Raw genomic sequence first — 13,898 nt, 5'->3', positions numbered from 1 at the left:
ACTACGGCCTGCGGGCCACATGCAAATACAAATATTGTATTTGTTCCCGTTTTGTTTTTTTACTTCAAAATAAGATATGTGCAGTGTGCATAGGAATTTGTTCATAGTTTTTCTTTAAACTATAGGCCGGCCCTCCAACGGTCTGAGGGACAGTGAACTGGCCCCCTGTTTAAAAAGTTTGAGGACCCCTGGTTTAAATAAATCCCAGTGCTAAAAACAACAAGGCTGGACTGGAGCTGCTTCCTAGTGACACCTGCTAGGAAACAGTGACTAAAATCAACGTCAGGCCTGTGCTTAGAAAAATATGTTGAGTAGGTGAGTGCTGTGTGCTTCCTTAAGCATTGCGTTCTCCATTCCCCATTATTTAGAAAGAAATGATTTTTGGAGATTAAGTGAAGGGAATACAAATCTTACCTATACTAAGTTATTCCTGCCCCTCTTGGCCTTTTCAGAAGGCATAATAGAAGGAGTTCCACTGTTCTAATCTTCCCTCTCCTTGAACCACTAGACTCCTACCCCTCACCTTCCCTGATTTCTTAGAAAATTAAACAGTGCAGACTTCCTCTTCCACCTTGAGAACAGCGTTTCTCAAGTTGTGTTCTATGGAACTCTGGCATCAGATTCGCCAAGAGCCCCAACTTTCCTGGTAACTCTTATGCACCCTGAGATTTGAGAATGACTACAAATGAAACTAAACAAGATAACAAACTTAAGTCACAGCAAAACTCCGTTGAAAGTTATGCAATTATATAGCATGTCATCTGCTGACAATGGCTATTCCTCAACCTCCATTAACTAAAGTGTGGACTCTGTATCCCTGTAAAAGGGGAAAGGACAATAATATCCTTGTATACAAGGTGTTATGGGTTGCATTGTGTCCATCCCCCTAAAAAATGAAAGTTCTAACCCCCATGACTACGAATGTGATCTTACTTAAAAAAGGATCTTTGCAGATAATCAAGTTAAAACGAGGTCATTAGGGTGGGCCCTAATCTAGTATGACTGATATTCCCAGGAAAAGGAGAAATCAGGACACAGAAACACACAGAGGGGGACTGAGAAAATTCAAGGAAAATGCCATGTGAAGATAAAGGCAGAGTTCTGAGTTTTCCTGTCCCAGCCTAAGGCTTCCAAAGATTGCCAGCAACTCTCAGAAGCTAGAACAGGGTCATGGAATGGGTTCTCCCACTCAACCTCCAAAAGGAACCAACCCTGTCAACACCTAGATCTTGGACTTCTAGCCTCCAGAGCTCTGAGAAAATGAATTTCTGTTGTTTAATCCACCCGGTTCCCAGAACTTTGTTATGGGAGTCCTAGCAAACTAATATATAATAGCTGAGCATTTGGGCATGCTAATGATAGCACAGCCAACATGATAATAAATGTATGCTGGGAACTCATACTTGATTCCACACAGGTGTCTGCAAAATCCCAGCAGCAGTCGCCTCGGTCTTTACACCCCACATCGCACCGGCAGCCATCCAGAGCTCTGTATGAAGAATCAAAGCATTTCTTCCTGCAGCTGCCTGTGGAGTGAAGAAAATAAGGAGACCAATGCTTGGCAGTTATTCACTCTCGCATAGCTAAATGGTGGAAACACACAGAAGTACCTCGCACAGACTAGGACAGACAGACAAATAGATCGTTTTAATTGTATGATCTGTCAGTTCAGTGATAAGTAATGAATAATTTTTCCCCAGTACCCCATTGAGGTTCCAAACTCAGAGACACCCGGTACCTTTTGATAAGGGTAGAAGGGACAAGCAGAAACTAAAACACAGTGGAATTGATTGAAAGTGTGGGTATGGAACAGTAACTACATCCATCCTACCTCCCACTACAGAATAGAAGGATCATAACCTGGAGGAATTTAGGAGGAATAGAGACAGTAGACATAGAGGATGGCTATGATGGGAAAAGATGAACAAGCCCTACTCTTCAATGCCAAACAGACAGTTACCAGACATTTGAGCATAGCAGAATAACACCCACCATAAAAGACAAAGACCACGCGCCCTCGGCAGTCCCGGATCTGTCTCTTGCTTCAGCCGTGTTTGGATGGAACAGACCCAGGGACGCCCCTTCTCCCAGCCTCCAGTCGCTCTCCTGCATCTTATTCAGAACCACCTTCAGAACCACTTCCGGCACCAGCCAACACACCAGGGTTTTTTTCTACCTTAACTCCTTATTGCCGAACAACCATGAGCTCCCTAATTCGTCAGAATTAGTCCACCGAGGGGGAGGCTGCGGTCAACCGCCTGGCCAGCCTGCATCTGCGGGCCTCCCACACCTACCTCTCTCTGGGCTTCTATTTCCAACAACAACGTGGCTCTCAAGGGTGTGGGCTGCTTCTTTCATGAGTTGATGAAGAAGCCAAGGGCGCTGAGCGTCTCTTAAAGATGCAAAACCAGTGCGGTGGCCGCATTCTCTCGCTGAAGCCTCACCAAGAGGCAAAACTCAGGATGCCATGGAAGCCACCCTGGCCTTGGAAAGGAACCTGAACCAGGCCCTTTTGGAGCTCCAGGTCCTGGGTTCTGCCCCCTCAGCACTGGGACTTCCTGCAGAACCACTTCCGGGAGAGGAGGTGAAACTCATCAAGAAGATGGGCGACACCTGCCTCAGCTCCGCAGGCTGCCGGCCCTCAGGCTGGGCTGGGCCAGTATCTCTTCGAAAGGCTCACCCTCAAGCACCACTAGGAGCCTTTGGAGCCCAGAGGCCTTTGAGGGGCCCCTCTGCATCCCCCTGGGGTCTGGCTTTTACCTGAGCCTCTCCCCAAAACTACTAGCCATTCTTTTAACCACCCTCAAGCCCTCTCCCACGCATTTGACCAAATGAAACAATAAAGCTTTTTGCAGCAAAAACAACAACAACAAACAAACAAACAAAAAGACAAAGATCAAAACAAACAAGAATAAAAAAGAAAAGTTTGGTTGGAAAAGGCAACAACACACACATATACACACACATGCACAGCTAATATTGAGATCCTCAGAAAAGAGAAAATATTGCATCCATGAAATAAGAAAGAAAGCTACAATTTTAAAAAGAGAGATAACATTCAGGCTGCTCTTGGAAATAAAAATATAAGGGCAGAGATTTTAAAAAATCCAATAGAAAAGTGTGGCAGGCAGAATTATGTTTCCTAAAAAGAGTCTATGCCTTAATTCCTGAGACCATGAATGTGTTGCCTTACATGGCAAAGGGATTTTGCAGATATAATTAAGGCTACTATTTAATTGACCTTAAAACAAGGAACACCAACCGGCATGGATCAGTAATTGATCGTCAACCTATGAACCAGGAGGTCACGATTCCATTCCTGGTCAGGGTTGTGGGCTTGATCTCCAGTAAGGTACGTGCAGGAGGCAGCCAATCGATGATTCTCTATCATCATTGTTGTTTCTATCTCTCTCTCCCTCTCCCTGCCTCTCCGAAATCAATAAAAAATATATTTTTTAAAGAAAACAAGGAGTGCCAAAAAGTGAAAACAAAGAATATGGAGATGATGTTATTAAAGAATCATATTATAAAGTTTCCCAGAACCGAAAAGCATAAATTATTACCTTAAAATTGCCCACCCAATTTCCCAGGGCAAAACTCATACCAAGGGATCAATGGGGATAAAGAAATCTTGGAAGCTCCTAGAGAGAGTTAATGAGCAAATTCATAAAGGATCACAAGTCAGAATGCTATCAAATTTCTTAAAAACAACACTGTAAGCTAGAAGACAGGCAAGTAATGTCTTTAAATTTCCAGAGGGGATTTATATTCATCTTAGAATTCAATATCTAACCAAACTACCAAGTGCTAGGTTAGGATGATGAAAATGTCTTTAGATTACCCAAAACTCAAGTTATATGTTGCACACATTCTATTTTATAAAGCTAATGAAGGATGTTCTTTAGCAAAATGAGGCAGTAAAAGAGAAAAAAAAAATATAGAGAGAAAGATCTAAAAATACAAGGTCTAGATGGAGAGGCTATGGAAACACCAATCATAATACACCAAACAAACCAAGAGAACAACCAACACTAATTAGAGCAGCAGGATAGAGAAATAGAAATTAAAATAAAAGATATCACTCTATATCCAGCTTTACACTGCCAAAAATGAGAGAGCTAGATAATTTCAAGGACCAATCGGGACATGTGGTGAAGGTAAGGTAGGCTAGAAAGCAATCTTCTGGGACTACTTACCCAAGTTAATGCAAAGGAATTCAGTTCCTGAGTATAAGCCAAAGAAAACCTCACACAGGTCTAAGAGAACCTGAAGAATTTATGTAGAATTAAGGTATTAAAATCAACCTGAATTTCCAGCACTTGGAGAGGGCATAGGTCAAATGGCATGTTGGATACAAGTCAAAAAGGACTACATAGTAAATAGACAGACACATATGAATAGATGCACACATAGAAATTTAGATGAATCTTTAAAAATGTTCAATAAAAAAATAAGAAAGAAAGTTTATGTATCATTTACATAAAAGGCCTTTACATTTTTACATTCACTCTCCTCCTTTGAAAAGTGTTCCATACTTGGCTTCCAGGATACAACAGTTATGTGCCTTTCCTCCCACATTCTTGGCTACTTTCTTCCTAGTTCTCTGTGCTTTTCTTTTCCCCCTCATCTCCTCAATCTTTTGAGATTAGTGTACCCCCATCACATTGTTTTAAATTCCACATATGATGTTGATAATCACCACACTGTATGTCCATCTAAGACTTCCCTTCTAAAGCCAGCCTCATATATCCAACTACCTACCTGGACATCTAGTAGATACTTCAAATATAACATATCCAAAACTGAGCTCCTAACTATTCTCCCCAAACCAACTTATTCTCAAGTTTTCCCCAACTAATTATGAAAATGCCATATTTTCAGATGTTCATGACAAAAATCTTAACTTCATTCTTGAGTCCTCTCTTTCTCATTCTATATCCAGTCTGTCAATAAAATCTATCCACCACACAGCCAAGATCTAGAAAGAGCCCAAGTGCCCATTGGTAGATGAGTGGATAAAAAAGCTGTGGTACATTTACACAATGGAATACTATGCAGCTTTGTAACAGCACAGATGAACCTGGAGATGATTATGCTAAGCAAAATAAGGCAGTCAGAGAAAGACAAATACCATATGATGTCACTTATATGTGGAATGTAATGAGCAAAATAAACTGCCAAACAAAATAAAACCAGAGGCATGGACACATGGAACAGATTGGCAGATGTCAGAGGGGAAGGGGTAGGGAAGGACTGGATAAAAGAAGGTGAAGAGATGAGCCAAAGAATATATATGCATAGCCCTTGGACTCAGACAACACTGTGGTGAAGGCCAGGGGAGGATGGGGTGGAGGCTGGTAAAGGTAGGCAAAGAGAGAAAAAATGGGGAACATCTGTAATAGTGTCAATAATTATAAAAAAAGATATTCGAAATCCAACTATATCTCACCAGTTACAATGCTACTGCTATCCTAGTCCAAGACATAAAGCTTGTCTGTATTATTGCAATTATTTCCTAATAGGTCTCTACTTCTCATGGTTTCACTCTGCCACTTACAAATGATATAATAGCCTAGGTAATCATGTTGAAAAGCAAGCCACATCATGTCATTCTCTGCTCAAAACCTCCAATCACTAGCCATCACACTCAGAATGAAAGCTGAAGACCATACTTTGACCTTCCAAACCCTGTTTGACCTGGCTCCTCTTTGGTTGATCTCATTTATGACTACACTTCCTCTAGTCCTCTTAGTTCTAGCTCAATGTTCTCCTTGTCATTTTTGAAAGGTACTTGCTAGGCAAGCTACTGCTTTGTCTTTGCACTTATTTTCTCTTGCCTGGAATGTTCTTTTACAAAATATCTTGGTTCTCCTTCAGCTCTTTGCTTAAAAGTTATTTCACACACATGCCCCACCCCAGCCTGACTCAAAAATAACTCATATTCCCCTTTAAAGCTTTTTTTTGATTCCTTAGCACTTTCCCTAATCATATTACATATTTTTACATATTTATATTTTATTGTCTTCCATGCTAGAATGTAAACTCTCTGAAGAATTACTGTTTTCTTTACCACTGTATTAGCATTACCTTAATTAGAATAGTATCTAGAATTACATTAATTAGAATAGTACCTAGCACATAGTCAGTGCTCAATTGTTAAAGAATAAGTAAAAAGTATGAACAAACTCAAACTAGAAAAACTACTTTAAAAATTCACACTAGCCCTAGCTGGTTTGGCTCAGTGGATAGAGTTTCGGCCTGTGGCCTGAAGAGTCCTGGGCTCAATTCCAGTCAGGGGCACTTGCCAAGATTGCTAGATCCTCAGTAAGGGGCATGCAAGAGGCAGCCTATCAATGATTCTCTCTCATCATTGATGTTTCTCTCTCTCTCTCCCTCTCCCTTCCTGTCTGAAATCAATAAAATATATATATTTTTTAAAAACCTCACACTAGAAAAATATATTGCCCATAAAAAGTGTGTTAATTGGAGCAGAGAATGGTGAAAATTGTCCAGGGTTGAGGATTAGGAGAGAGTTTGGTGCAAGAATGAGGGCTGAGCATGTGAGGGACGCTGACCAAGAGGAGCTTGAGTTACATACCAATGCCCTGAGTGGGAGGGGGAAGGGAGTGATGCCACATAAGGGCTGATAGACTGAGGTAAGAGGAAATGAATATGAAACAATAACTCTGGGAAGCTGGCCAGTAGGTGTACTAAAAAGAGGAAGAGAGTCAAAGAGCTAGAGCTTTTGTTCAGAGATTAGTATATACATATACATCTCTTGCCATTAAATTGCAATTTGTGGCATAAAATAACCAAGAAATGATGCCCACCTTTGTGCACTAACATCAGAATAATACTGCTGAAATGGCCTGCCAACGTTTGTTAGATCTAAGACTGGCACTGTAGTACAGAAACAAAATAGCCAAGAGACCAAGGAAAGACAGTAATTTTGCAGGTAATGTCCACCTCTTCAGTTCCACTGTGTTGCCATGATACCCTAGGGCTACTAAGTGTTTGTTAATTCTTAAGTGAAAACACAACTGGAAAATTGTCATCTATCCTCACCAAGAGTCTCCCTCATGAAGAAGTGATAAAACTTTCCCCACTGGAGTCAAAATAGAAGTTAATCAATCAAATTAAAAGCAAGATAAATTATCTAACATTTAACTTCGTATTTCCCCTTAGTAAAAGTACCAAAACAATACACAAGATTGTGGAAAGCACTTTTTATATAGTCACTTGTAAATTACTTATTTCTGTTCATACTAATGAGATATGGCAAGAGATGTGAGGTGTTTTGATATTTTTGGAAATGAACCTCCTACTTTTTCTTTGCTTCTTAAGAAAAAATATTGTGAAGCTTTTATTTCAGGAATGTGGCACTGCCTAACCAAAAAAATCATGAGATTTCAGGGATGGAGCAATTCTCACGTGACATCAAGACTCAGGAAAGGTGGTAGGAGGTGCTGGGAAAAGCACAACAAAGACTTGAGGCCAAGTTTATTATTAGATATTAATATCAAAGTCCTCTATGAAGGTAAGGAAACGTCGAGATAAAACACAGGAATGATATGACTCTCAAAGAGGCAGAGGGATGAGGGCAAAGTGTCAAGTCCAGCAATGACAGGGAATAAGCTAAACACAGGGGTGAGAGTGGGGAATAAGGAGAAGCTAGGAAAGTGCTACCTTAGCAGAGAGGAGACTCAGGGGAAGAGGGTACACGTTTTTACAAGTGAAGGTGATGAGAAAGAAGAAATAATGCTGAGGGCTGTACCTTGCTCGTCTAGTTGTCTGAGCCCAAGCTTCAGGCCTAATCCAAGTGTCACAATCACCAGCAAAGCGAGAAGAACCTATTACAAAAAAATGAAAAGTGACCTTTACAATTAAAAAATATATATGCAAAGATCCAGATAACCGCCTCCCTCAGTGAATTTTAAGGGCACACAGTGTTCTGGTTATGTATGATACCAGATCCAACCCTGACAGAGGTACATAATTTTATTTAATGCCTGATAATAAGAAAGGTTTGGGAAGAATTTAAAAATGGCATTTATTACAGGTCTTTAAATGTAAGTACATTAGTCCCAGTTGGCTTCATCCCAAATTGAATAAAACGCATGAAACCAAAGGAGCCATTTACCTTTGCCCATTTTTCTTTCTTAACTAGATACATACTTGAAGACCATTTATCTAAAATCCTTCCAAAACTGAAATTGTTAACTACCTCATTCCTATGTGCAGGTCTTTCCCCCGACTCTGTCCATCAGAGGACAATGAGAATATTTAACACATGTAAAAATAGTGTCCAAATAATTAGCTGGCATATAATCTGCTTTGCTCTTCAGCTCAAACAAAAATGATTTAGGGTAACTTGGAAGATGTGTGACCAGATAACGTTCATTATCACTACTGCTGACAAAGTTCTTCAATGTGGTGGACTTTATGTTATGACTAGAGTTAAACTGTTATATAATTAAAGATAATTATATAATTCCCACTCCTCTCTTTCCCCATCCACTAAGTCTAATGGTTAGCATGCTGAATGACATAGCCTGAATAATGTATCCTATATAATAAAAGGCTAATATGCAAATTGACCAAATGGCAGAACGACCAATTGCTATTAGGTGCACTGACCACCAGGGGGCAGATGCTCAACACAGGAAGAGCCCGGCTCACAGCTGGCAAGCACAGCAGTGGTGGCGGGAGCCTCTTTCCCTCCCCGCCCCCCCGCCCCAGTGCACGAATTTCATGCACCAGGCCTCTAGTATCACCATAAAGGCTATGAATACAACAGATGCACAGTTCACATAAGAAAGTCTTTTACAATACAATACACTTTTAAAAAAATAATTTTTATGAAAAAAAACAACACACATCAAAATTTGCTTAACTAGTGAAGACCTACATAAACTATTGGATTTTTATTTTGGTTTGAATTCTAAAAATCAACTCAAAACTTAATATATCTAACATTTACAATAGAAGTGAATTCAATAATTAGGAAAATATGTTAAAATATTATGAAAACAATTCTCATATGAAGTCTCCAAGTTCATCCAAGGGCCAGTAACCTTATAGCAGGTGTTCTATCAGTGCAGAGGATAGAACAGAAACAATCATTAAATATCATTAGCACCCTAACTGGTTGGACTCAGTGGATAGAGCATCAGCCTGGGGACTGAAGGGTCCTAGGTTTGATTTTGGTCAAGGGCACATGCCTGGGTTGTGTGCTCAATCCCCAGTGAGGAGTGTGCAGGAGGCAGCCAATCAATGATTCTCTCTCATCATTGATGTTTCTATCTCTCTCTCTCCCTCTCTCTTCCTCTCTGATATATCCTATCTAATAATAGACAAACATGGTAATTAACCGTAACTTTGCTACCCTTCTCATTGGCTAATCAGGGCGATATGCAAAGTAACTGCTAACTAAGATGGTGGTTAACCGCCAACAAAGATGGTGGTTAATTTGCATATGTAGGCACAATGCTGGGAGGCGAAAGGGGAAGAAGCCGCCTGCCACTCGGTGATCAGAAACCCAAGTGGCAGCTAAGAGCCTGGTGGCAGGGCAAAAGTGGCCCTGGGGCTCAAATGGAAGGAGGCGATGGTGGGGCCCCGCCCCCTGTGAGGCCAGGCCATCCTTGCTGGGCTCAGGCAGAAAGCAGCGAAGGGGGGGGTCCCTGCCTTGTGTGCAGCTCGCTCCGTGTGTGGCCAGGCCATCCTTGCTGGGCTCAGGCGGAACATGGGGATGGCAGGGGTCCCCGCCCAGTGTGCAGCCTGCTCCACGTGCAACCCTTCCTGAGTGCAGCCCCAGCCATCTGTGCAGGGCTCAGAGGGAACATGGCGATGGTGGTGGCCCTGCCCCCTGTGTGCCCAGGCCATGAGCGTTGGGCTCAGGAGGCTCCACCAGCAAAGCGGGACTGTGGATTGGGAATGGGTACAAGGCAGATCTCCTGGTCCCTCCCCCTCAGCTGGCAGGCTCCTATCAATCTTCAGTTTCTACTGAAAGGAATGTGGCACCTCCACTGTGCAACCTCCCAGGACTCGCAGGCTCTGGAGTGGAGACTTCAACAAGGACTTCAGCGCCTGCTCAGGGGAATAACCACCACCTCCCTGCTCCACAGCTGCTTCTGTGTCTGCAAGAAGCACGCATGCTCCTCCCTGTGACATGGGCGGGGCCAGAGCCTGAGTGAGGGGTTCCACCATAGCATAGCAGCTGGACCAGTGCAGGGATGGAGGGACCGACAGCTGGGCAGGAGCAAGGGGGAAGCCCTGGTTCCCTGCTCCTCCTTCTACAGGCATGTCCCTGCCTGCTGATATGATAAAAGGAGTTGTGTTTTTCTAACTCTGTCTGGGTAAAGGTAACAAGTGTCTGTTGATTTCTGATCTTATTCTCAGAGCTGCCAGTTAATCCCTCTGGATGCATCATATCCAACCTCCAAAGGATCCAAGGGGCAGGATCAACCTTCGTTCCATAGTTGAGAAAATTGATTAATAAACACATGTGTCTCATGCCTCAGTGTTAACTACCACAGATATCTCCGGGTAATGACTCAGATTCTATATCTAAGGGTATATTTTCTTCTGTTTTCATGTTTAATTCAGCCCTAGGAATCAAATAATGCAATAAAGAATAAAATGAGTTCAGAGGGCTCAGCATTGTATTCCCAGGGCCTTTGGTCCCACACAAACCACAGAGCTCAGTTATCCTGAGATGAAAGGAAAGGAAAGAGAAACATGAAAGGTTTCCCAGCTCAGTCACAGCTTAACCACATATTAAGGACACTGCATTAACTTAGGGGTGGAAAGGACACAAATGGAATAGAATATGGAGCCACTTGGAGTGAGCAGGCCAGCAGGGGAGCAGTTGGGGGCAAGCAGGCCAGCAGGGGGTGGGGGCAGTTAGGGGCAAGCAGCCCAGCAGGGGGGGTAGTTGGGGTGAGCACACTGGCACGGGCGCAGTTGGGGCTGGTCAGGCTGGCGGGGGGGGGGGGGGCATTTGGGGGTGAGTAGGCTGGCAGCGGGGGGAAGTTGGGGGCAAGCAGGCTGGCAGGCAGAGTGGTTAGGGGCAATCAGGCAGGCAGGCAGGTGAGTGGTTAGGAGCCAGCAGTCCCAAATTGTGAGAGGGATGTCCGACTGCCAGTTTAGGCCCGATCCCTGTAAACCAGCAGTAGGACATCCTTCCAGGGGTCCCAGATTGAAAAGGGTGCAGGCTGGGCTCAGGAACACTCCCCCCAGCCCCCGAGTGCACAAATTTTTGTGCACCGGGCCACTAGTATATATATAATTAGCATTTAGTCCCTTGTTATGATGCTCAAAGCCACCAGTGACCGAGACGAGGAATACTGCAAAGAAACAAAACACTGGGAAACTTTCCTAAGGTAAACCTCATCCATCATAAATTTACAAGTAACATATTTCCATGTACATCTTATCTGTAGTTGTTGGCAATTCAAACTAGCTGGTATGAACAACACCTAACTGAATCTGCACTTGCTCTATATATTTGTAGCTTGCTTTCTGCATTGCTCTGTAAGCTCCTTGAGAGTAAAGAGGTTCATTTTTAATCTCATGTAATTATTTACTCTAATTATGTAATTCTGAGTAAGCTTCTTGATATTGAAGTGTGTGTATTTTAAACATCTTATGCTATCTACAAAGTGGAGCAGGGATTCCAAAAATTACTGAGAATCCAACATTTGGCTTTACCTTGGCTGAATAAAGAGTGTTAGAAACAGTAGATACCCTAAAAAACTTTTCATGAAACACATTGAAATTTGGAAACATTAGGGTACATTTGAAACTGTGATTATGAAGCATTGAGCTTTTATTATATGTACTAGTAAACCACTAGAAGGATACAAAGGGGTGTAAATGATGCATAAGTTTTGTTCCCAAGGAGTTTTTAATTTCCTGAATGTATAAGATATGATAAATATAATGAACAGCATAAGAGCTAAAAAGAGTTGCTCCGAAGTTCCCAGAAGGATAATGAATAAAGTATCTTGAGGATTAACTTCATTATAATCCCTGGGTTCAACGCTTACACACATTGTTTTATTTATTCCTAGTGACAATGCTTGAGTGACAGAGAATGGTGGTGATATTAACTAAAGTAAGGAACTTAGGGGAAAACAGCAGCTGGGTAGATATGGGAAAATTATGCAGTTGGTTTTGGCTTAGGAATGAGGACCCAGCCAGCAGGCAGTTAAAATTGTGTGACAGAAACTCAGGGAGAGATCAGAGCAACTCTTAAAAGGATGAAAGAAGATGAAATTGTCTAAAGATCTTTAGATAGGATTTGACTGTTTACATTGAGAAGAGTTCAATCAAGAATGCTGATAAGAAGAAAAGTCAATAAAATGGGAATTTTAATGCCACCATGGAAACAAAAGGAAAGAATAACTTGAAATGAGAAAACACTCAGCCCTAGCTGGTTTGGTTCAAAGGATAGAGCTTTGGCCTGCTGGCTGAAGGGTCGCAGGTTCGATTTCCGTCAAGGGCACATGCCCGGGTTGCAGGCTCCATCCCCAGTAGGGGGCTCGCAGGAGGCAGAGGATCAGTGATTCTCTCTCATCAATAAAAATATATATTTAAAACAAAAGAAAACACTCAGCAACATCTATATATTGTTGTTATAAAGGCTAAAGAGCAGGACAGGGGAGGAGTGACTTTAGAGGGGTAATTTCAGTACAGAAAAAGCAAAACTAGAGAACAGGGAATGGTTGAGTCATGAGAAAACCAAGGCAATAGTCAGAACTCCCCTTTTCCTGAAAGTTTGATGGAAAAAAGGAAAGAGAGTGTAATAAAATCAAGAAAAGCTTTTTCTTTTCCTTTTTTCAACAAAGAATGTAAGATACAGTAATTTTTAACTTCTCACTTTCTGGTCTTAAAATATTCATGCAATAAAAATGTAACTTGGGAAGTAATTGTACTGTATTCATGCTAAAAGAAACATTGCAAATTGTTCTGCCACAGATCCCCACTTTTTAGGTTGATCAAATATTCATTTGTTGTTGCTCAAATTTTTTACTTGTTAAATATGATTAAAAATATTAACTGCCTTAGAGCTGTTTTAAAACTGAACATAATTACTTAAAACTTTACATTTAAATAGTAACACAAACAAATAAATAGGGAGTATACATTTAACATTTGACACAAAGCTACAATAAAGTAAAATAAAAGTAAGAAACAAACTGTACTTACAATACAAATTATTTTATATTTCTTAACAGTGCTCTTCTTAACAGTTTCTTCCATTGATAAAGTCAGTAGAGAATCCAGATTTTTAGCTGCGAAAACCTGTTTTAGCAGAAACAGATTACTCCTCCCTTTTTCTAGTCTGGCAAAGAGAACTGTGTGAGCTATGAGTGACTGACTTTTAACTGCTTAGGAAGATCACAGCCTGTTAGTGATTGGACAATCAAGAGAGAAGGAAAAAGTTGTGATAACAATAGTGTTGAGATAAGGAAGTTTATTTCCGGTACATTTCAGATAACTGTGCATTCTCTCTTTTTGTTTTGTACTAAAAACACAAAACAAAAGGCCTCCTTACAGAAATTCCAGGGAGTTTCAATACTGTCATAAATTTTATGTCATAGTTGAAAACATTAAAAATGTGCTCTAACCATAGTAGGAATTCCAACTCTGCTACACCTATGTAGAGTACTTAATTTATGCCTAGCATTTTACAATGTTCCCAATTTGGCATGTTTTATGCACATTATCTCATGTCCCTTACAAACTTAATATCCCTTAGAAACATTGTATCCTTATTTTGTAGGTAAATAAAGCAAGGCTCTGATTGTTTAAATTATGCAGCTTATATGTCCCAAATCAAATATTTACTGGATGCTTGAGGGGAACTGGAATGCAAGTCTTTTAATTCCCCAGAT

At 41.3% G+C, this 13,898-nt stretch overlaps 1 protein-coding gene across 1 annotated transcript in view; it reads right to left on the bottom strand.

The window, feature by feature from the left end:
* Positions 1-13,342, bottom strand: part of ENPP3 (ectonucleotide pyrophosphatase/phosphodiesterase 3) — an 84,708-nt gene extending 71,366 nt beyond the window's left edge. Inside the window, exons 1-3 of the mRNA XM_070417705.1 lie at positions 13,210-13,342; positions 7,775-7,850; positions 1,404-1,526 (exon numbers count right to left, since the gene is read on the bottom strand). Of these exons, the coding sequence (XP_070273806.1) occupies positions 1,404-1,526; positions 7,775-7,850; positions 13,210-13,263 (253 nt within the window). The 5' untranslated portion in view covers positions 13,264-13,342. The remainder of the gene's footprint in view (positions 1-1,403; positions 1,527-7,774; positions 7,851-13,209) is intronic.
* Between the last annotated feature and the right edge of the window lie 556 nt (positions 13,343-13,898).

The sequence above is a fragment of the Myotis yumanensis genome, unplaced genomic scaffold (genome assembly GCF_028538775.1).
Source record: "Myotis yumanensis isolate MYYU_CA2020_CCGP unplaced genomic scaffold, mMyoYum1.0.hap1 SCAF_6, whole genome shotgun sequence".
Classification (NCBI taxonomy): Eukaryota; Metazoa; Chordata; class Mammalia; order Chiroptera; family Vespertilionidae; genus Myotis; species Myotis yumanensis.
The sequence above is the reverse complement of the archived record's forward strand: the minus strand, read 5'-3'. Positions and strand labels throughout refer to the sequence as shown.